At 37.6% G+C, this 25,804-nt stretch overlaps 1 protein-coding gene across 4 annotated transcripts in view; it reads right to left on the reverse strand.

The window, feature by feature from the left end:
• Nucleotides 1-25,804, reverse strand: part of LOC107748356 (septin-7-like) — a 63,611-nt gene that overhangs the window by 35,413 nt on the left and 2,394 nt on the right. For 2 of the 4 annotated variants that reach the window (XM_016563120.1, XM_016563119.1), the window contains exons 2-4: nucleotides 20,269-20,273; nucleotides 18,643-18,745; nucleotides 7,254-7,360 (exon numbers count right to left, since the gene is read on the reverse strand). In XM_016563120.1, the coding sequence (XP_016418606.1) occupies nucleotides 7,254-7,360; nucleotides 18,643-18,745; nucleotides 20,269-20,273 (215 nt within the window). The remainder of the gene's footprint in view (nucleotides 1-7,253; nucleotides 7,361-18,642; nucleotides 18,746-20,268; nucleotides 20,274-25,804) is intronic. The other 2 variants (XM_016563123.1, XM_016563122.1) reach the window with 1 other exon arrangement.

A 25,804-nucleotide genomic window follows, 5' to 3' on the forward strand; every position in this document is an offset into this window, starting at 1 on the left:
TTGGCCTATCCCATTTTTGCCTCCCTCCCACTGTTAAAATGTAACCAAGTAATTTTTACTCTGAGTACATTTTAAATGAGCTACTTTTTACGTTTACTTGAGTAGAATTTTAGACTGGTACTTTTACTTGTACTTAAGTAAAATTTCATTAATGTAATGGTACTTTTACTTGAGTAGAATATTTTCGTACTCTTTCCACCTCTGAGACAAAGCCAGCAAAGTTACATGTAAACAGGTAAATCTGTTGGTTTTATCTTTAAGAAATGTACAGAATCAATAAGAATTATTGCCCAAAATGATCCAATTAATGAATAATCCAAAATTATTTAAAATTACTAAAAGAATAGTTAAGGCACCAGAATTGTCAAGTGAAATTGGAACCAAAACTGTGAAATTTCTTAAAATTACCAAGTCCAAGCAGTTATGTATGTTTGAACTATTTTGGCGCATTATTTTTTAGGATATTTATAAAACATCTCAATGTTTATGTTGGATACATGTGTTGTGATTTTGACAGATGATAACCAGTTGCTTTATCTTCATTTCAGGCTGTTGTTTCAGGCAGTCGCTGGAACAACAGATGATCTGAGGTAATGTGAGGGGTGTGAGCACCCGTCCCGTACCTTCTGTCTTACCAAACAATTCCACATCAATGACATCACCCTGATTATTACACCACACCAGAGTAATCACTCAGCAAATGTCTACAAACGATGAGAACACACTGATTTCATAACCGTCTAAAATTCCTTCTGTGTCCGGACACCCAACAGGTGGAGTAGAAAAACCAAACTGCTTTTGATTGGTCTTTGCTCTTTCTGTGTTAATGGAAGCCACAAACTGTCAGCAGCTGGCGTGGACTGTCCTCTTCTCACCAGACCTGATGCAGTCCGCTGAGGAGGTGAGATGGTCTGGTTAAACATATTGTCAGTAATGGCAGCTCGAACCAAGCAACTTCAGAGCATCAGCAGCAGCACCAGCCCCAATTATGTTACTAACTTGGGATGTGTTTTAAAGTCAACACTAAACCACATTTCCAATACATCTGAAAACTCAACAATAACCTTTTTCAGAAACTTACGAGATAAAATAGAGTGAAAATAATAATAATAATAGAGTGAAAATTAGTAAATTAAAAACACTGAAAACATTAAAAAAACAACTTCAAATGCTTCAAAATTGATGCACACATTACAAGAGAGTCGGGGGGAAAACTGAATGCCAAGTCTTGGTTATAACTGCAGCAACATTTTTAGAGAAATGACTACATTTAAAAGATTTTCTTTAGCATAACATGCACTGATGAATCACATTAAGACCAAAACATGCATTAAGAAATTAAATGCGGTCTGTTTTGACAATACTTTAAATGTTATGGTCAAATGCTTGGCATGAAGACAAACTTCTGAGACAACTGGCCACAGGACAATGTCAAGCCTATAAAGCAGGCCTCAGTAAACAAACTGAACCAGAGAGAGTCATTGTTTTATCTTTCAAAGTGGTCAGTGCTTGAGTAATCCACACTGAAAAGCTCAGAAAAGGTGGAGCAGAACGAATGTTAAAGACACGTGATGATGATGAGCTTCTGCTCCTTCAAGCATCTCTTCTCAGAGTCTGATACCAGCGAGGGCCGCCGCTTCAGATGTCCACAGGTATGAAGGTCTGGACAGATCACTGCTCTGCCAAAGCCTCAGCTTTCAACACACTCATATATCTGACCGCACAAGTCTGCAGTCCTTTGTTTAATACTAGTATTTCATTCCAAGTGTTGCCAAAGACATGTTCGCTCACTGACGATTAGCAGTATTGACAGACTACTTGAGTTTAATACAAACAGACAAATTGTTGTATTGAGGGATTGAACAGACACACTTACACTCCTCTTTCAGCCTGTCACAACAGATTCACATCTCAATGGCAAACATATCCAGTTAGAGAGCTGCCAACACTTTACATAAACAACATAACTACTCTCAATGAGAACTTCCAAACACACACATGCCTGATATTGTCAGGACACTGGTGCTAGATCACAGAGTGGGTGGTTAGTGTGTGCCATGCCCCGTATCATAATCACAGCTATTACACACACACACACGTGCACACACACACGCGCACACACACATACACACACGCGCACACACACACACACACACACACACACATGCGCATAATTTCTTTCAAAAAATATATTTTTTATTAATATTAATAATTTACTACCTACTAATTACCTACATGTGTAGGTAAATATATAGTATCATTTTTGTTATGCTTTTGCGTATAAATTTAAATGATTTTTACTGCATTTTACTTTTTGAATTAAACATTTTGAGTCTTTTCATCTACAATGGCTGTTTAGCTGAAATGACAGTTTCTCGTGACCCTTTTAGACCATTTCAGATGAGAAATTAAAATTTAAATGAAAATTGCACAGCCCTATAATCACTAGTACCACCACCATCTTGGAACAGACAACATTTCAAGTTAGTTTTTGCAGGTCACATAAATCCGCTATAGATGCAATACATAATCCTTTATGAATACATTTATAGATACTTGCTGTAATTTTGCTGGTATATTTTATTTTTAGATTATAAAGTAAAAACTTACTTTAATTTGGCCCAGCATTGAAAGTGATTATGTATTGTAGTGATTGATTATTGTAGTTTTTTTCTTCAGAACGGTGTTAAAACCAAGGCTGTATTATTCTCCATCAATCTGCACATTCAGTAATCAGACCATTAAGATGGTTGCCATGGTTACCACTTTTATAAGGGAGTGTTAGCTAGAGAATCCAGATAATGCGTGTTAATAACACACTGCATCTGTCAATTAGCTTGTATGCGTTTATGGCGTATTTTGACCTTTCCAATATGGCAGACGCACTGATGTGTGACGGTAATTAGCAACAGTTTCTAATGCAGCATCTCGCTGTTCATATCTACTGTATAAATGCATGTCATGTTATTCAGTCAGCATGTTCACCTCTTCAGACGTGTGGCGGCAGTGACCACTGCTCTAGACAGAAGGGCATCTCATAACTGGAAACCATGTTTCTCTGAGATTAATTCAGATATAAACCTAATCCTTCACCTGATATGAGCCAAGAGCAACACAATATCAAAACTGACCTGCTTCTACTAAAACACCACTGAAAGATCTATCAGAACTATCAGCAAAGACACTATCAAGCTCAACAGAAACATTTTGAATAGAGATGGATGTGCTTAGACAAGGGCAACAAGATTAATCAAAATAAAACTGAAATCACAGTATGGCTTAGTGTGATTATTAAATCACAAATATTGTGATTCAATTAAATAAATTTATGTGCAGCGTGTTTCAGAGTGTGGTTCTGTGTTAATTTACACATGAGCAGCTCATTATTAGCCGTCTCTTCATCGGCTCAGAGGTTTTCCGTCAAAATAAAAGTTTGATTGTTTAACATTTGAAAATAAAAAAAAATTACGACAGCAGTAAATATAAGTATAGCAATTTCAGTTGTAATGTCAAATAAAAATTATTATTACTATACATGTGACCCGTGCTGGCAAAACGAGTCGGAATGCACATGGGCTAATTGTGAGCCCTCGTCTAGCGATCCCAATGCTCCAAATAGTAATTAAACATCTAAAATTATCTTTATTTGTATGTTTTCTGAGAGGAGTACCTTTTCTCTGCTTGTTTCTTGCGCTGTCATCCGACACGTTCTCGATACATATACATGAGTGTTAATTTTGACAGCAAATTTTGATTTAGTTTTAGTCATAGTCTTTTGACTAAAATGCCATTTAGTTTTAGTCTCATTTTAGTCATCTGATTTTTTTCCCGTTTTAGTCGACTAAATATCATAAGATTTTAGTCAACTAAATCTACAGTAAATTTAGTCGGCTAAAATCTAATGGGTTTCTAAATTCACTAGGTTTGATATTAAGGTTTTATCATGATAGACACCGATTTAACTGCGGTGACACACAACATGCCTTTATGTTAAAATTAAATAAAACCACTTCTCATAAAGAACAAGAACATGGTCTTCTTTTCAATGAAATATCAATGGTTATATAGGCTAATTATGCATTCTTTATAGCAACTTGTTTACCATATTCTTCATTCTTTCAAGCAGACATATTTCTATAAATACATTTAAATTAATCTTTAGGGCTACTAAAGTGATTCAGTCAAGAGCAGTGAGTGATTTTCTGTCTTTCTTTTGTTGCTTGACTAACATTAATGACTCGGACAATAGCAACTAAATTAGGCTGCACGTATACACGGATGCAGTGTACTGATACACGTCCAATATTCTCCCAACTGTTTATGTTCACATAAGACATAACCGAGTGTGTTTACGTAAATACTTGTCAAAACAGACAATTCGACATCATTTTGTGTGTATTTCTCCGTTCATGAGACGCGAAAGAGTACTCGTGTGGTGTGTGAGAGGCGCTACTTCAGTGTCTGCGCTCAGAAAACCAGACCGAATTGAGTTCTCTCTTGCGTCTTTAGATTTATCCATATGTCTGCTCTTCTCTTACTCCCAGATATCGACATTTCTGTACGTTTTATGCGACGTGCAGCAAGTGTATTTTAGCTCATGTCCCGCTGGTTCATATGTACACATCTAATTTCCTAACTATGCAGCAGATTCGTTCTGAATGAATCTCTTCCCAAATCGTCCCTCCCTAACATTTTCGTCTCGTTTTTATTAATTGACGAAAATGTAAATAGATTTTTCTGTCATTCAAGACGAGTTTTAGTTCGTCATCGTCTCGTTTTCGTCTGTGAAAAAAATGTCGTTGACGAAAATTATTCGTCACCGAAATTAACACTGATATACACAGAATTACAGTATTTAAGTATTCACGCAAACATAATCTGTTATGTCTTACGTGAACATTTGGGGAACTGTTGGGGAAAAACATCTGATGTGTAACATTATCTTAGATCCGTGCATTACAGTAGGTCTTAATCAGTGCTGGACAGTATCTAGTTACTAGTAACTAGTTACTGTAATAATATTACTTTTTGCAGTAACTAGTAGTGTAACTAATTACTAATAAGATTTCAGGAATAATATTACAGTTACCATCCATAAAACAGCTTGTTACTTACCCTACTGATTTGAAATCCGTCAATCCAATAATTCCTAGATTTATTTTCATAATTTTCACGACTCGCACAGATACATGAAGTCACCAGTGCGTCAGGAAAGCTTGAAATATGGAAAAGCTTGTGACATTACTTTACTCTGGCATTACATGGCTTGCCCCTCTGATCCCAATATAATATTATAATATTACTATATTAAAAATCTTATGAACTTAAGTGATTTCTTTTGATAAAATACTTCATGAAATATAATCATATTTGGGTAACAGAGAAATTATAGCTACAATTAGCTTCAAGCTACACATGAGATTAATACAACACTTTTACTTAAAAGTCACTATCAATCACTATTGAGTGTTTGTAATAACTTCAGACTGCGATCCCATGTAGAATTTGGTCAAATGATGAGGCAGAAATATATTGTTAGTAACATTTTAGAAGAATTTTCTGGGGAAGATACACAATTACAACTTCTGTGGGGCGTGAAGGAAAAGTAATGTAACTAATAGTGTAACTAATTACTGTTGCCAGATAGTAATAAGTAAAGTAATAATATTACTTTTGAAAGGAGTAACTGTAGTAACGAGTAATAAATTACATTTTTGGAGTAACAAGCCCAACACTGTGGTCTTAATATATTGGCCGTCTGTCTCATTAATGATAATCTAACGATAAAAGAAATGAGTGAATCACTCGCTGCTCTTGATTGAACTGCTTTTCTTGAATGCTTTTGTGGATGTAGATGTAAAATGAAAAAGGTAATGCACTATTTGTTTTTTTTTTCTCATATTTGTTCTACTGTTTTTTTTTGCATCTGTTCTTATTTATAACAAAGATAAAATAAAAAATAGCTACATTGTGACTATTAATATAGTAATTATTAAGAAAAGAACTGGAGGAAAAGACGCAACGCTACAGGTGATTTTGCTTTGGAACCTTCAAAAAACTTTAACTCGATTTTTCTCAAAATTGACTTTGCTGACTCTATCGACTTCAAACAGGTGTAGCTCAGTCATTTTTCGTCCGATTCCAACAAATCATACATCATTTTGAAGGTCTTTGAAAACGAAAATAAAAAAATTTGAAAAATTGCTCATTGTGATTCATTTGGCCAGCACAGGTCACATATTATATATATTTTTACAATTATTATTATTATTTTTCTCAACTATTTGTTTTTTATTTTACTGTAATATTACAATAGTAATTTTTTTATATTATTATTTAGCCATATTGATATATAATCACAAAATTGTGGCCAAATTGTGCAACCTTACAAAAAAGCACAGCAAACCTGGAGATTTTTTAAATCACATTTTAAAATTGCAATTGCAATTTTTTAAATCAGAAAAATCACAATTAGACTTTTTCCTCAAATCGTGCAGCCCTAGTTTATCCTCATGGCTGATCTCACAATTCCATTTGGGACCGTTAGCTGCTTGAACATCAAACTAGATGAACTGACTTCTGGGAGATTGCAAAGGATTTCAGTACATCACGTTCAAACATCTTCGTGCATGACAGTCATATGATTGCACAGTTACGTAATGCATCACACTCATCTCAATCAAGATAACTTTTGCATAGCGTTTCAGACAGCTGTACCAACCGACAGACTCTAAGATAAGAAAGTACCTCATGAAAGTGGTCCACACAACCCCTAAGACCTACTGACTGCAAAAGACCTGAAATATGTCTTTCCGGAGAACAGCATGGCATTGTAATCACTGCATTCTATACAATAGCTGACGAACCACATACCACAAAAGCCAGTGAGGGATGATGGGACACACCTGTGTTTGACAGTGACTGACACCGCCTGTCAATCCAGTTCTAATGCTCATTTGATTAACAGCTGCAGGCCACATCACAAGCTCCTTCCCTTAGAGAAATGGGAAGCCATCTTTAATAGCTCCTAAAGGTTTTACATGGCCGATGGCAGAATACTGCTGATTTAGCAAGAGATTTGACACTACATAAGGCGGACTGAAGCACATCCATGCTGCGAGCACCACAGCCCTCTATAGAGTGCCGCATGCAGGAATGATGTGCTTTTAGGTCAAAATGGTTCATTTGTGAAGATTATCACGTCTGCAGCGCTCTACAGTGATCTCATGGTAAAGGCAGGAAAAGATACAGACCTGAACGGTTTTCTTGATTCTGTTAGAGGGTCCGGGATACTCCGGAGAATACAAGTCTGTCAGAAACAGGGAGTTGATGAGCGTAGACTTCCCCAAACCTGATTCTCCTGCAGGACAGAGAACGAGAGTTTACATCAGCGATTGCAGAACGTGACTCACTCAGCACTTCTGTTGGCTGGTGAACAATGACTGTGTGGAATTTGAGTCTGGAGATATCCACAGAATCTGAACAGCCATCATTCACACTGTCTCCACTTAAACATTTTGGGTAACTTGTGGTGCTTGCTAAGTCTAGGGCCCTATGAAATTCATTTAAATTTTTTCCCCATATTTTTGTTTTCCATTTTAATTTCTCTGAATTCCATTTTAATAGCATTGAAAACCATTTCATAAAATGTTAACAGTAATAGGGCCCTTTTTCTCTTCTCCAAAATCTGCTTTAACTCTTATGGATTTTATACAAATAAAAAAAAAATGGTAATCAAATGAATACATAAGACAACTGAATAATCTTTTATAATGTTTTTAAAAATCCTTTACAATAAACCATTGCTTTTGTGTCAAATAAAGTGCTGCAAAAAAGAGGTTTGATTATTTGCATACAGCCCTACTTTTGATTTGTTAATCCAATTTGACAAATTCCATGACATTCAGCATTATACAACAATTTTAATAACTGGATACCATGATTCTCTCCATGTTTTCACTAGGCTCCTATAAGGCCCAACATTGCAAATCTACCAAACCCGGTGCTTTTTAACGCCTGAGATGCTGCAGTTTTTCAACTTAACTCCAAAAACAGGAAATCAGTCTGGAGGAGTGGCATAATCTGATCAACTCTGACATGAACTTATATGGGGTCGTTCCCTGCCTGCGAGTCTGGGAAACGCAGACGGCATCTGAAATGTGTGAAATTCCATAAAGCACAAGAGAATACAACTATTTAGCTGGACAGATGGAGGGAAATCTAAACAGTCAGAAACTCAGACTATATGATAAAGTACAAACCAGGAGAAGAACCAGAGGGTGTGCGAACGAAGATACAGTGGGTACGGAAAGTATTCAGACCCCCTTAAATTTTTCACTCTTTGTTATATTGCAGCCATTTGCTAAAATCATTTAAGTTAATTTTGTGAAAAATTTAAGGGGGTCTGAATACTTTCCGTACCCACTGTAAACAAAGAATATGTTCACAAGCTATTATAAACTTTATTAGTTTGCCAAGACAAGCTTCAGTATCGCCACTGCTCATACTTTACCTTTAACTCTAAGTGTTCGACTTTAGTATGCAACTCATCCAGCACAGTTTGTGCTACAATACCTCAGATTGCCTGCTTGTTTGGAAAAGGAGTATTTACTTTTCCAACCAATTAGTCACCTGGTGGACAATAAAACTATTATAGAGACTTGAGGATGAGCTCTTTTGACTAGCACTACTGTTCAAAAGTTTAGGGTCAGTAAGTTTTAAAAAAAATATTTTTGAATGAAGTCTCTTCTGCTCACCAAGGCTGCATTTATTTGACCAACAATACAGTAAAAACAGTAAAATTGTGAAACATTATTACAATTTAAAATAATTGTTTTCTATTGTAATATATTTTAAAATGTAATTTATTCCTGTGATCAAAGCTAAATTACTCCAGTCTTCAATGTTTTTTTTGTTTTTTTTTGTGCCCCTTAGGGGAAACTACTGTAGTTTTGCAGCAGTAAGGCATAACACATACACGTATACAATGTCACATGATCCTTCAGAAATCATTAAAAAAATAGTTGTCTATAATATTTGCCCACTGGTTATTTATCCAGACAACGTTTCATTAAATTTGCCTTTTGCATTTTCTTGCATTGGTAACAAGCTTCCACAAGCTTTCATGGTTGCGGTTGCCAGATGAGAAGAAATCCCCCAGTCAGAGTTTCTCTCTTAAATTGATATATTTACTATCCATTGGTTTACTTAATCATCCCAACCTGGCAGCCATGTACACGCACTCTCTCTACAATATGGAAAAAGTGCTGATGAGCTGAAAACACCAGCAAACATGTAAGTTGATGTTTAGTGAGCTCTGATGAGATATTCTGCTAAATTAAAGTGTAATATAGCCAGTCTGTTTTCCTTCACGAGGCCGTTAGTGCTGTTATGATATCATACGAGTTGATGTTCACTTGATTTACGCTTATGTGAAAGTGTAATAATTTAGGAAATTAAAAAACAACAACTTTTGAACAGTAGTGCATGTCAGAACACCTTAGCATTCACCTAGAAAATTCCTTGGCAACCCTAAAAACTGCTCAGAGCACATTAGCAACTGCACAGCAACACTATGGAACCCTCCAGTATTGTGTCAACTACTTTTTTTCTTCTGAAAATGTATAAATCTAGTTTGTAATGTGCTAAAAAAAAAAAAGGTAACATCCCACTGTTAAACAAATATATTGCTGACATTTGATGCATAAGTCTCCAACAACAAGTGACTTTTTCACAGAACAATTCCTCTAAGCATCCGAGAGCGATCCATCAGCTGGATGCACGGCAACGTGGTTCCTGTAAGGCCTGGAACAAAGAGGACAGTGTGAAGGAAACTGGATGCATGTTGGCACAGAGCAATGCTGGGCTTCTCTCCTGACCTTTAACAAGTGCCCAACCCAGCGCCACTTCCACAGCCCGTAAAACACGGAGAGAACCTTCAAACAAAGAAAAGCTTCTTTCAAATCCTAAATGTTTTCCAGAAGGGCAGAACAACAGTGACCTCACCATCGCAACAGATACGTCTTCCACTCACTGCCTGGAGAGATGCAAAAGCAATTGCTATCATTGAGCAGAATGAGGAAAAACCCAACAGGATTTATTTTGCTTGCTGAATTTGGTTTTTGAAACAGGCCCGTGGTCTTGTGAAAACAGTGAGTGAAATACGGTCTTCTTTAAAATGCCATTATTAATTAGGGAAACAATAAAAGCAGGCAGCGAGTGGCGGAGCGAAGCAGGCACTGGGATGCACTTCTGCCGTTCTCTGGAGTGAAACCAGCACAGCAGAGAGACCAGAAAAACAGCCACGATGGTGGAGTTACTGCTGGGAGACATATGATACTGAATACAGGCCTGCCAGAGTGAAGAATGTCCCTGCTGGAAGAAACTCACATAAAAAGCAGAAGATCTTGTGGAATCGTAGCTTGCAGGAGTTTTTATAGTATCGTAACTTGCAGCTGTTCAAGGAAACTCATTTAGTACAAATGTTTTAAAGGGACAGTTGGACAAAACTCGCTCATGTCACGGCAAACATGTATGAACTTTTATTCTACAGTGGAACACAAAGTAGTTATTTCCATACAGTGAAAGTGGATGTGCACAAGTGCTGCCAATCTCCAAGTAAAAATGCTGCTGCACTGATAACATTTTATGTATGTCTTGATAGATTCAAGAGCTGCACCCATGAGTTGTATGAAGTACTTTCATGGTTCTTCTTTATTCTTTTTGCAGCTCCACAGCATCCATTACCATTCACTTTCATTGTATAGAAAGGACCAATGTGAATATTCTGCTGCTTCTGTGTTCCACACCGGGTTCAAACTTAACAAATGGCAAGAATCCTCTCAGCTGACTAACCCGCCCCCCCCCACACACACACACAAACTTTGAAGCGGCAGGATTGCAACATTGCAAGAAAGTGGAGTAGACTGGACTGCATACTTTTACATTTTGAATTTATTGTTGTGAATGATTGTTATATGTTGAATTTATGTTTTTAAAAGAGACACAGCACAGCATGACATCATATCATGGCCGTTGCAGTGTCCGGAAAAAAATTGCATGCTGAAAGTCTAGTGTGACCCACTTCATAACTTTATTTGGAACTGTAAAAGCAGGTCGATCCGGTACATGCTTACAAAAATGTAGTACGTTTATAGTAAAGAGAACGTTATCTTCCATTGTTGTGGATGCTAATATAGTTATCATAATGTAAGCATGTCGACCAGGTCGACATGCTTACAAAAATGTAGTACGTTTATAGTAAAGAGAACGTTATCTTCCATTGTTGTGGATGCTAATATAGTTATCATTATAGTTATCGTTCTTTGTGTGAACAGACCTTGTTTAGATTAAGAATGTTAGTCTAACCGAGTTGTGTCTACTAGTAAAGAAATTAATTGGACATTTTCAGCTTAAAATGTACCACTATAAGTACATATTGTGTATGATTTTTAACATTTTATTTTCCCCTTCTCATGATGCATATGTGAAATATTAAGCTATCAAAATTAAAATATGAGGAACAACATGACAATACAATTATGAAAGGTGCACTTTCATTTTATGTGACTAAAACAATAGACCTATGTTGTCTACAAATATGCAAGAAAAAAACAACTAAATAGTGTAAATAATGTGAAATACTGTTTATGGTTGGTCAGTTTTCCCTGTTTACTTGCCCTTGACAGATTTGGCAGAAAAGTAAATTTTGGAAACCAGTTCCATGTAGAAAGAAAGCTATAGGGGTTTGGAGCAACACGAGGGTGAGTAAATGACGACAGATTTTTGGGTGAACTTTCCATTTAAGTAGTTAAGCTCTGAATCACTTCTCACAAGAGATCTGAGTGTGCATGCAGAGTTTAGCATTGAGGAAAGAGAGAGAGACATTGATAGATGAACAGAAAGGTGACTATGGGCAGAAGGTTTGTCATGTTAACACCAGAGATAATTACAGAGTCCTTCATTGAACTCTGCATCAAGAATGATGACAGATCAGGGCTTTCCTGTCACCCGCCCAAAAATGCCAAACTGCGGTATCTGTAACCCGCCCTGTCTCTGTGCATTATGAAACTCACTGTTTGTGCTGTGTCAAATCCTTACAGGACTGCCCTTAGCAGATGAAAAACAACACACAACACGTATCCATCTAACCGCCTGTATTTCACAACATTAACCATTACTGAACACTCTTCGCACACAGCAAACTCTACATTAAGTCCAAACTACTGCAATCGGGGAAATCTAAACAAGAGGCGTTGAGTGTTATGGAAAGTCCGAGCAGAGAGCAAGGTGAGTGTCCTGCCACTGGAGCAGTTCAGCCCAAAGCCCACCACGAGGATCGGTGAGGGTCCGGCTCGCTTCCTTTAAAGGAAATATCCCACAGCTTTGTAAACCAGGGGGCTTATTCCAGAGGAACTCCTCATCGCATGACAGGGGTGGGGGGAGCTGGGAAGCAGGAAAAGCTTGGGACTGCACTGGGAGGGACAGAGTTTACTACGAACTGCCAAAGAACTTTCACTGGCACAGATAAAACCAGAACGCAGGAAAAAGACCTATTTCCACTCATTCTCTGCTATAGGAGAAGAGGAATTGTATAAACTTGTCAAATCATCAAAACCAACAACATGTATGTTAGACACTATTCCATCTAAGCTACTAAAAGAGGTGTTTCCAGAAGTCATAGATCCTCTTCTGAATATTATTAATTTGTCAATGTCATTAGGATATGTCCCAAAATTCATTTAAAAAAACAACTAGATTCTAGAGAATTAGTTAATTACAGACGATCTCAAATCTCCCTTTTCTGTCAAAAAAATACTAGAAAAGGCCGTATCCTCTCAGCTATGTTCCTTCTTAGAGAGAAATGGTATCTGTGAGGATTTCCAATCAGTATTTAGACTGTATCATAGTACAGAGACTGCTCTCATCAGAGTTACAAATGACCCGGTCTTATCATCCGATTGTGGTTGCATTTCTCTATTAGTGCTACTGGATCTTAGTGCTGCGTTTGACACTATATATACTGGAGGCCATCCAATTTGACTGAAAATCATCAAAATCGCTGGCAACTTTTTTCAAAAACGCTGGCGGGGAAAGAGTTAATATGAGTACATTACAATATACATTTATTAGAATGAGTACATTATTATTTATGGGCTTAAAAACAAGATGCAAACAATCAGAATATTGTACTTGGTGGGGAGTGCACAATGTAAACATGAAACATATGCCATTACCTATATTGTACTGTGGTACAGTTATGGAGGCCCTTCATAATGCAGAGGTCTGGCCTGCTCTGCCAATAGTTAGAAATGGCACTATAGTAAGCAGTGTTTAATAAACAGCTGTTTTTCTAGATTCTGCTGAGGTAAAATTCAGTGCAGTCCTGTATCGTGATGTGTATCGTACCGTGGCCTCTGTATCGTGATACGTATCGTATCGTGACTTTGCTGGTGATACACAGGTTCATTATCAGTTAGGAACCTAGGTGTGCTATTTGAAAGCAATCTTTCTATTGAAAACCATGTTTCTAGCATTTGTAAAACCACATTTTTCCATCTTAAAAATATATCTAAATTATGACCTATGCTCTCAATGTCAAATGCAGAAATGTTCATGTGTGCGTTCATGACCTCAGGGTTAGATTATTGTAATGCTTTATTGGGTGGTTGCTCTGCACACTTAATAAACAAACTCAGCAGCTTAGAGTTCTCACTAGAACCAGGAAGTATGACTATATGAACCTGGTTCTGTCAACACTGCACTGGCTCCCAATTGAACATTGAATACATTTCAAAATCTTGCTAATTACTTATAAATCCCTGAATGCTTTAGCTCCTCAGTACTTGAGCAAGCTCATATTGCATTATAGTCCTTCACGTCTGCTGCGATCTCAAAACTCTGGCCATTTGATAACACCTTGAATATCAAAATCAACTGTGGGTGGCAGATCCTTTTTCTATTTAGTGCATACACTCTGGAATAATCTACCTAGCGTTGTTTGGGAGGCAGACAGACTCTGTCAGTTTAAATCTAGATTAAAGACCCATCTCTTTAACCTGACATACACATAATACACTATCACATTTCTATAATTCAAATCCGTTAAAGGATTGTTAGGCTGCATTAATTATGTCAAAGGTAACCGGGAACACTTCCCATAACACCCGATGTACTCGCTACATCGTAAGAAGAATGGCATCTATGCTAATATTAGTCCGTTTCATTCTTATTTCGAGGTCACTGTAGCCATACCGATCCAGTCCATATCCAGATCAGATGGTGGATCAGCACCTAGAGACGACCTCTACAGCCCTGAATATCAGCGGAGACCAGGTCAACTAGATAAGCACTAGAGATCCCCTGTGAAGACCTCGTCATCTCGACGACCATCAGCACAAGACCACAGGAACCAGACGAGTCCTCTGCTCAATCTGATGTGCGTTGCAGCCTGGAATTAAACCACGTCATGCTGGTTTCGTCTGGCCAGAGGAGAACTGGCCCCCCGACTGAGTCTGGTTCTCCCAAGGTTTTTTCTCCATTTCTGTCACTGATGGATTTTTGGTTCCTTGCCACTGTCGCCTTTGGCTTACTTAGCTGGGGACGCTTAATTTCTGGCAATATTGTCGGCTTGATTGATTGCACAGACACTATTGGAAGAGAACTGAACTGGATGATGACATCACTGAATCAGCAATGAACTGACTTTAACTGAAAAATTGACTGTTATTGTCCTCTTGCATTATTGACAAATTATTTTCCTGCTTGACACTGTAAAGCTGCTTTGACACAATCTGTATTGTATAAAGCGCTATACAAATAAAGGTGACTTGACTTGACTTATGTGTGCTGCCAGAAAGAACACTTTAAAAGTATACTACACCCAAAATTTAAAAAATGAAAATTTGGGGAGCTACAGCATGCAGAAGTAAAAATATTTTGTGATTAAAGACTTAATTTTTCTTATACATTACATGGCTCTATAAAACCTGGATTAAACCGCTGGAGTCACATGGTTTTACACTTTACACTTTTTTTTGTCCTTGTAAGTATTGTACTGAGTAATATTAATTAGGAATAGGGTTTGGTTTAGGGTTAGTTAGATGTAATTATGCACAATCTCTGCTATTCCTACAGTAACTACAAGTAATGTGTAACAAGGGCACTATAAAGTGTTAGCAAAATCTCTCATTTTATTAAAGATATCTTCATTTGTGCTCTGGATATGAACACATCATGGGTTATAGAATGATATGCAAGTAAGTAAATGATGACAGAAATTTTTCTCTTTAACAGGAAGAATTATCCATTTACTTTATTATTTACAGTACCCAGCCCTTTTATCATTTCACTTACAACTGATAAATTAAACCAAAATATAAATCTTGGTGCTGCTGATTACAACATACCTAATCATAATTCAGAATGCAATCAATTTTAGCACATAAGACCAATCGTAATTCAGTATGCAAATATATGTAAGACACAAACCAATTGCAATTCAGCATGCATTTCAGAAGACCAATTATATTTCGGTATGCAAGTAAGCAAATTTGATTTATATAGCACATTTAAACATAGCAAAGCTATCCACTGTGCTGAACACAGTAAAGGAAAGTTAAATAAAGACAGAATAAAACCAAACAAAACAGACAATAAACAAAATTAGAATGAGTTTAAAATGCTAAGGAGTGGAGATACGTTTTTAACTTCGATTTAAAAGTGGTAACAGAAGGTGCAAGGCAGATGTCCAGAGGCAGTTGATGTGAGAAACAAGACCAACTGTAATTCAGTATGCAAATAGATGTCAAATATTGCAGTCTGTTTACTGATTGAGTGCAATAGGGGTCAATAGGTGTTTTTTAAAACTTATCTTAAATTTATATGCTTTTTTAAAATGTAAGTTTAATGTTTATAAAATAAAAACCCAGAAATGGCTAGCACACCTAAATGTGAAATGACATCCAAAATATTTAAGGATTACAAGTACATTGTTGCTTTACAACCACTGTAAAAACTTAAAATGTGGAAGAAAATCCATCATTTTTCAGCAATCATAAGCAAGTAAAGCTTAACAAAGCCAATAATCCTTAACAGTAGCTATGTTTCCATCACCCTATTTTAATGCGCATTTTGAAGTATCGCATGAGAAACGAGTGATGGAAACGCTGAATTTCGAATAAAAATCCCTTAATTCACAAAAACGTTTTTACGCTCGCTTGAGGTGGTTTTTGACTTGTGCGAAAAAGGGTTGATGCGGATAATGGGAGATGGAAATGCATTTTGCGAATAAATTCCTCCAACCGCATCAAAAAAGTCATGTGACTTTGCGCAATGGGATGGCAAAACCTGATTAACCGGCTATTTCTGTTATAATTGGCTCCCAGAAATGTCTTACACGACTGCGTTCCCAAACAGCAGCATCCACCTCCGAAAGCAATGACCGCATTCATTGTGTTTCGTCTGCTCGCTATGAGGGGCAAGTAATTTATTATATATGAAAATTATTATATTCTCCTACTTTTCTTAGTGATTTATAGTGCCAGTTTATCAGGAAGTGACGATTTTGTTCTCTTTGACTTGTTGGATGGAAACGATGCTTGTTCGCAAATGTTTTATGTGATATTCCAGTTTTGCGCATAAGTGAAATTCGCAACTTTGGATGGAAACCCGGCTACTGATAATAAACAAATCTGAAAAAGGAAAAAGAAAGAAGAACAGACTTAAATGCCTCTACATCAGCCAAGATCAAGGCCAAACCTTACAAGTGGCTGGTAAACAGGTTAATCAATGGTAAATATTGACTTTCACCAGCATCATGACTCTATTCTACTGTCAGGCAACAGAAACTTCTGAAACCATAGGCGAGCCCAGCGTACTTTCCACCGAGAACAGACGGACGGTCTTAACAACAACAACATCTGTGCCTTTATCATCCACAGAGAGAGAGAGAGAGAGAGAGCTGGAAGTGTTTGACAGCACTGCACTTCTTCAATTACTATGCGATTCTAATCACATGCTGTACACTAAATTGGCATCTAAAAGCTTCCTGCCCAACGTGCAGCAGAGGGGGAAACAGGGCGTAGCTGCTCCAACACTCCTCCCAAAATCCTGTGGAGATGGAATTCTGGAATACTGACATGTCAGAAACGTGGCTCTGGATCTGGATTGTGAGCAGGACGTGAGGTGACCCCAGGTGGGTGTCAGAGCCAGTTTCAGGTTGTGTTGTGTTTGGAGTTTGAAGAGCTGAAGGTGGAGGTAGATACGAGTCCTCAGGCCAGGCTGAATGAATGGGATTACAGGAAACTTCCCACCCACTAGGCCACGCTCACACACATGCCAAAGGAGGGGAAAAACCCCAGGTCCATGGGAGAATGCGAAGCACATTTGTTTTGAATGCTCATTTCTTCAAGCCCTGTTCTCTCGTTCTGTTCTGCCATGTGAAACCCATCACTGATGCATTTCAGTGCACAGCTGCCAGCGCCTGGCATGAAGCGGCCCGCGTGAAACCATATACCGCTAGACATACGAGTGCATATAATCCACATAGCTCTGCATGCTGGGTCAACAGACCTCTATTTTTGACCCCGTTTTCATTAAAGGGGTCCTATTATGCTCTTTTACAAAGTCTTGATTTTGTTTTGGGAGTGTACTAGAACAGGCTCTCATACTAGGTTGTTCGAAAAACATTATTTTTCACATATTTTACATTATTACAACACCTCTCTCCCCCTTTGTAACTTTGCAGATCTTTTTTATGCTCAAACAGCAACATTACAGACTAACTAAAGTTGAAAAAGTGAAAAAGCATAATAGGACCCCTTTAACGTTTCATTGAAGCTTTTTTCCATGTCGCAAAACACAAAAAGACACACAATCTGTTTTGTAAAGGGATAGTTTCATTTAATTGGCACATTCCAACCTTTCCAAAGGCAATTGTGACTATCTCACAATTCTGACTTTTTTTTCTCATAATTGTGTGATATAAACTTGCAATTGCGTGAAATAAAGTGAGAACTGCAAGATATAAAAATCACAAATTTTTTTTCACAATTCTGACTTTTTTCCTCACAATTACGGGTTTATATCTCGCAATTCTGACTGTTTTTCTGACTGCTTTGAGTTATAAAGTCAAATTCTGAGAAAAAAAAAAGACTGACTACTTTCTTTCAATTGTGGGTTTATTTCATGCATTCTGAAGAAAAAAAAATCGTGAGATAAAAAGTCACAATTACCTTTTTTATTTTTTATTCAGTGGCAGAAACGGGCTTCCATACTTTCCTGCTTTTGTGGAACATAGAAGAAAGTTCCCAGACTGTTCATGCTGCTCCTTTCTATGCACTGAAAGGGAATGAGGACTGTCCAGCTATTATATTTTATTGTGTGATCCATGGAAGAAGTAAATCATTCTGGTTTGGGTGAGTAAAATGATTACTAGTTTGTTTTTTTGGGTGAACTATTCCTTTTGAAAGTCTGTAAAAAGCTCAAAACTTTGAAAATTAAGAAAAGGTCTAATAGATATTGCAAAAATGCTGTTGAAGGCTTTGGTTATCAGTGTCCTCAAGTGACAAATGAGCTTTCATTTAAGGAAAAGAGAGAAATTCAATGGCCAGCAGTGGGATAAACAGGACAGAAGATACTCACCGACGACCATGAGAGTGAACTCGAAGCCCCTCTTCACAGACTTTCTGTACACTTGGTTGGGGAGATTTGCAAATCCCACGTACCCCTCAAGGTTCTTCTGTTGCTGTAGACCAAAACCAAACACAGTCGATGGCTTTAGCAGGCATGACTGACAAAACACTACAAATGAGAAACATGTAGGCGGCCATCCTTCATGACCACAGCTATTAATGTATACGCTCAGACCGACACAAACATTCAAAATCTGTGAAAATGATAAAACCTTTTTACTCAGGTGTTCGAAACTCGTTTCTATCGCACTGCGAAGAAAGCTAGCCAACCAATAGGATTGGCACTTTTGGTCACATGCCCAAAAAGTGCTAAGTGACAGTGAACCGCAGAGGAAGAATCTGGCAGTGGCTCTCTTAAATCTGACTGAATTGTTCTCGGATTGATTTGAGAAACACAATTTTGCACAATGCTGTTCTTCTGTACCGCTGTATTTCTGTTTTTCCATAAGCGCCACCAACTGGCATATTGAATCTGCACACAAATCGCTCGCGTAAATCGAATCAAATTTCACAATTTTTTGCATTGAACATTCAAGTTGGTGTGACCAGGCCTATAGGTTTTCCTTCGTCAATTTTATTGGCCACCAGGCGAAACATTTTTAAGTTACTTAACATGCTATCTCACAAACCACATGATCTGAGGTATTATTCATGTTTGTAGCATAAATAATGTGGGATGCACAGTGTGGAACACTAAAGTTTAGTACTTAGAATTAGGGATTTGAACAAACCATTGACCCTAGGGGTGGGCGTTATACCGGTAGACACGATTAACCGAGCGGTCAAGCGGTAGAGATTTTGGACTATCGTCTCTATCGCGGTTACACGCTCATAGACCCGTCACGTTGCAGTGCTACGTGGTCACGAAAACATATCTTTTACATGCGTTTTTTTTAAGCATTGTGGTTTAAAAACAAGTGATTTTAAGCAGCTGAAATGCAATCAGCAGCAAAAGAGAACTCATTTCGCTATATGCGCGCGCTGTCTAATCCTACCCAATACCTAAACTTAACAACTACCTTAGTAAGCAGTAGTACTACTAAGCAGTAATTAGGAGTTTATTGAGGCAAAAGTCATAGTTAATGGTTAATTAATAGTGAGAATTGGACCTTAAAATAAAGTGTGACTGAAAACACATGTAACAGTATACTGGATCCAGGCAGCTCTTAAAGTGACAGCAGTCTAATATTTCTGCTGTCTGTCATTCAAATTTTTATTTTTTATTTAGGCTAGTATTGGTTTTTTGTGATATTGACACTGGTGACAAGAATTATGAAATTTCTATGGTATCAAAAATTTTGATATCATAAAGACCTTATTTAAAGCAAAAATAACTATATCGTGATATATATATTGTTACCGTGAAATTAAATTACTCATATCGTGATATAAGATTTTGGTCCTAATTGACCCTAACTATGAGTGTTAGTTATAGCCTTAACACACCAATTATAATATCTAATACTAGATTTTGAGCTAATTAGCAGTACAGGCTCCAGATTTTAGAGATTTTTTGGGGAGCTGAACAACATATGCATTTGTAGTTTGTCGAGGTGTTTGAAATGACTGTACTTACTGCTACTTTGGAGAGCATTCAGATCATGTTGTTCCACAGATCGATGGATGAATAGATGAAGAAGAGATGATCAGATTCCACCAGGCAGGGAGAGAGGCATCCACATTCACAAAATAAAACACAGAGAGACAGAATGAGACAAAGAAAGATAACAGCTGAAGTACATTAAGAGGTTTTCATCTGTAGCTGTTGGTCTGCGTCTGCGACTCACTAAGAGCTTCAACAAAGCCATTGGCTCTGGCTGCTCAACACCAGCTGTCAATCCAACCAATGAGAACAATGTATGGATGGGCGATATGGCCAAAAAAAATAATCTCTCTGTATTTTTTACATTTTCTATTTGGATAAAAAAAAAAAACTGTATAAAGCATGTCTCATGTTTAGGACAAACTGGATTATGCACTTTCCCCGCAGCAACTCACTCTGTGTCCTCTGCTATAATTCAGACGCGTATATCATATCATATGATATTGCCTATTAAAAATATAATCGATATATCGTACAAACTCGATATACCGCCCAGCCCTAGCACAAAGGCCTTGTTTATATCTGGTATTAACATCCATCTCAGGTGATCCAAACACACGTGTTCAATCAAACCACATTCAAATGGTCACATTAGGTGTGAATGGCTAATAAGATATAGACACACTTTAAGAGAGAAACACATCTGTGGAAGATTCTGTAAATATCAGTCTATTTTAGTCCCAATACCAAAAATGTACAGCCTGTAGTGTTTTCCTAATGCTGCGCAACCAAACCACTTCTCTAAGCATACAGAATTACAGGAAGGCCAAAAATGGCTTTACAGTGCACAGGCTGCCAGTAAAACGGACTTAATTGAAAAATCCTCTCACTGAATAAACCAGGCCTTTTCTTTCCGCTGAAACAGCAAATCATCAAATGCACTGATCTGTGACTGCAGCACATAAAAACCCAACTCATTTGACTATCAAAACCTTCATGTTATTCTGCTTACACTACAAATGGAAACGTCCTGGAGGAACACGTGCAGCTTGACAGACACAAGTCTGTGATGATGATGCAGAAAGTCTGCTGCAACGTACAGTAAAAGGCTATCAAATTAGCTCAGATGACTTATGCATTATATTCAAGGTCTTCTGAAGTCATAAGTCAGCTTTATGTGAGGAACAGACCAACATTTATATTGAAAGTAAGTAGTTATTCAGCGCTAATCACATTTTCATACAATTTGCAAATACAGACTTGGCGCAGACAGAATCACTGAATCCAGTCATTTAAAAAAAAACATGGAATCTAGGCTACTGTATAAGACGGAATATTACAAATTTTGTGATTATTAAACCACAAAAGACTGAAGTATGTGTGATTTTTTCAGTCAAAATAAAGCAAAAATTCAACTTTTTATTCATCATGTAAATGCTTTAGTCCAACTGAAATCATACCGGTCTGATTCTGCCAAGTCAGACAAAAGTTTCCTTTTCAGGTGAACAATCCCTTTAAGATGAACTATTGCATTTATTTTGAGTGTCTGAGATATTTTGCCCTCTTTTACTCTATTTTCACCACCCATACAATGGATAAGCAATGCTGTCTTGAAACTACAAATGAAAGTTACGAATATCCTGCACAACTTCCTGCTGATGTTATCACTGGGTGTTCTTCTAGAAGGCAGGTGTGAGGTGTGAACACACGAGTACACGCAGAAGTCGTCTGAAAAGGAAAGCTGAGGTTCCTTCAGTAGGCTAAATGTTCCTTCTTCCAGGCTAAAAGCCTGTCAAAGACGAGATGCTCAGTATATCTAAAAAGGAACATCTCAATGAACCAATACGGTAAATGCTCTGATGCAAATTTGGATGGTCTCAACCACACACACCAGCAAAAACTATCCCAGACCGCCATGAGGAACGAGCCGAAGACCCAAAACAGCATAAATGGATTTCCCCGGGGTGAAGCATCAACAGAAATAGTCCACAAGGATTCACACAAGCAAAAATCAAAACATGCCAGGGCTTTCACACATATAATATATGACCTCAAAGTCACATTCTGGGTCACTCACTGATCTGGGTTATTATGGGATAGACGGATACCTTCATCCAATATATGACCATGAATGTATAGATGTGCCAAGTTTCATTGTGTGTCAAGCAGCTTGGACATTCTGCAAAATCCTTCTTGTTCGTTCCATAGAATAGATAAGGGTAACAGGTTTGAAACATCATGAGGGTGAGAAAATTATGACAGAACATTCATTTTTGGGTCATCCATCCCTTTAAGGATTTTTTAGATGACACTTGACCAAAACCATTACCGTGCAGAGATCTAAAGGGAAGATGAGAGCTTGAGAGTGACTGCTGTCCTTAAACAATGACATGTTTTTGTATGTGGCTCAACTGCCGGAAGAGATGTGGTAGCCTAAACCTAAAGTAAAGAAAGACAGACAGAAAGGCAAAGCAATAAAAAGGAGTAAATGAGATGCAGCGATGCCCATTTTTTACATGACACATTTTCAACAAGTAATTCACAGGATATGACTGACTGACAAGTCAGACAGTTCAAAATGAACTGCAAACCACACAATTCATATAGCCTACTGTAGACGTATAAAAAAAAAGTGATTCAGATGCAAAAGGGATAATGACCCTAAACCAATTTATGTATTGATGTGTTTAAAAAAAAAAGAAATGACCAGATTACTGATTAGCAAAGTAGAGCCCTTAGAAATCTGTTTCTCCCAAATTCAGTTTTATTTATTTATTTTCAAATCTGTTCCCATTTAAAATGTACTGTGTTCCATGTTAATGCTTTAATTACATTTTAATAATCAAAAATGATCTCTAAGCAACTGAATTCTTAAAACTTTGAACAGTTTAATTAATCTTTTAAAACAAAATTAAATAAAAATTCAACTATTCCTTTTTTGGCAAAGTGCTGCACAACAGAAGTTTACTGTTTAAGTTAAAACATGGACAAAAATATTGACATTTCTTTAAAAAACATACATTTCATTTTTATTATTTTTTATTTTATTCTACTACTATTTTGAGAAATACATACTACAGTACAAAAGTAATACATTTCTGTCATAATTTCTTAAAGTAAATCAAACTTTTATTTTGACAGGTTGTAGTGAAGACCTTTGAGTTTCAGTGTGTATCTGACAATAGTTTTCTCAAATGAAATGGTGAAATGCTAGTGGAGTGACTCTCCGAACAGCTCTGGAGAAGAACTTTATGTGTTCTTGTCCTCATATAGTGAGACGGCAGACGCTGAAACCATGCTTTAGTATACTACGCTTTAAGATTCACACCGCACTTTTGATTTATTCATCCAAAACTCTCCAAATTCCATGACAATGCACATTATACGGTAAACTGCATTTTTATGACTCGATTCCATGATTCCATCCGCATTTTCCGTATCAAGGAAATCATAGGGCTCTACCAGGATCTTGTCAACTCATCGCAACAGCATGTGAGCAAAACAGGCAGTCTCGGTCTGGTTTTCTCATCACACACTCAATGAAAGCAGTCAGACAATACGGCCCATAAAGGCTATTCTAACCACCCGCAGTTCAGACACACATTCTCTTTTAAGGTTTCAGTTGTAAACCATTCACTTAAAGGGATAGTTCACCCAAAAATGAAATTTACCCGATGATTTACTCACCCTCAAGCCATCCTAGGTGTATATCACTTTCTTCTTTCAGACGAATACAATCTGAGTTATATTTTAAAATGTCCTGGCTCTTTCAAGCTTTATAATGGCAGCGAATGTGTGTTATTTTCCAATAGTACAAAATAAGTCCAATAAAGTGCATCCATTCATCATAAAAAGTGCTCCACACGGCTCCGGGGGGTTAATAAAGGCCTCCTGAAGTGAATCGATGCGTTTTTGTAAGAAAAATATCCATATTTAAAACTTTATAAAGAGTAATTTCTTCCTCTAACTGTCGTGCGCGCGTTCACAATAGAACGCCGTTCCGGCGGATGATGTAGGATCAGGGCTCGCAAAATTAAAAAATCCCTGGTAGCCCTTCGGGCAGGTACTCTTCAGATTTTGGTAGTCCGAAAATTAATTTAACTAGCCCAAATAAAAAAATACCCTTATTTTACATATAAAAAATCAGATAGGAGTTTAAATGTCAATCAAAAATATTTTCATTACACAAATATCAACAAATATGAAGGAAGGAATTTTATTTCACTATTTACAGGGTATCTACAGAATTTTAAAAAATAAATGTAAGGCAATTTATGACCCATTTTAAGAGCTGCACAAGTAAAATGAACACCATTTACAACTCTATGTGTTTGCTGCGTAAAAACATGAGTTAATATTTGCATTGATCTGACCAATAACAGCAAGAAAGGCTTGATGGAAATGCAAATTAATTCTCTGCCACGAGGTGGCGCTTTAGGTGCGCTGAAATATTGCGGTTTCCCCGGTAACGGCTGAACACAAAGCAGCTCCGCGCTCATAAACGAAATTAAAATAGCCCCGGGACGTCGGGCTAGCGATTTTGCTAGCCCTGAGATGTAGATGTAGCATAAGCTCCGGTGAGAAGTGACAAACGCGGATGCAGAGAGAAGAGAGCAAAACAAAACACTGGTCACGAATTAGAAGTACAACAATGAGGACTTGTAAAGAAAATTGTTGGAGGATTTCAATATAAGCCAAGAGGAGAATCCGTTGCTAAACAAAGGAAACTTTGCTTCCTTTGCTCCTCTAAACAGAACTCTCACCGGACCTTACGCTACGCCTACGTCATCCGCTGGAAAGCCACTCTCTATGATTGGATTTGTCTGAAAGAAGAAAGTCATATACACCTAGGATGGCCTGAGTGTGAGTAAATCATGGGGTCATTTTCATTTTTGGGTGAACTATTGCTTTAACATCCTACTCAAGGGCTGTAAAGTCACTATCACATCTGCATCCAGGACAACCCTCTACATTGCGAGTAAATCACTCGCATATGCGACTAAATCTTCACTCTGGGCGACTAAATGAGGTCTAATAATAGCCACTGGCTAATAAATTCTCAGATTTTACTCGCCAGCGTGTGAGTTGGAGGCTAAGTATAAGTTTAGCACAGCTATATTTTCACTCGCCGAACAGTCTCTGACTGAGCGCTTCAGAGTTTCACTCTCCGTCAAGCTAGGCGATCTGTGCTATTTTTCAGTTCATCTCAATGGATGAGCAGCGCACCTGTATTTGACATACCGTAAACTCTAGTGTGAAGACGCTCGCCGTCGCTTTGTCTCACACACACGCAGAGAGAGAGAGAGAGAGAGAGAGAGAGAATTGACGCGCTACATGTAAACAATATTCTTTGTTGTATTTTGCTGTCAAAATAACAGCGCTCCTTTGGAGTTCTTCAGCTTTTAAGAAATGCCGTTTTCTCCGGTAGTGGGCGGGACTAATGCGCAAACGACAATCTCATTGGCTGGCGCTCACTTATTATCATCCCTGTTTTGATTTCAGCAAATCAGTTCGAGCGAACGCACACAACCTGATTAATATTCATGAATCCAGCAGCTCATTAATCCTT

The sequence above is a fragment of the Sinocyclocheilus rhinocerous genome, unplaced genomic scaffold (assembly GCF_001515625.1).
Source record: "Sinocyclocheilus rhinocerous isolate Xijiao unplaced genomic scaffold, SAMN03320098_v1.1 scaffold1281, whole genome shotgun sequence".
Taxonomy (NCBI): Eukaryota; Metazoa; Chordata; class Actinopteri; order Cypriniformes; family Cyprinidae; genus Sinocyclocheilus; species Sinocyclocheilus rhinocerous.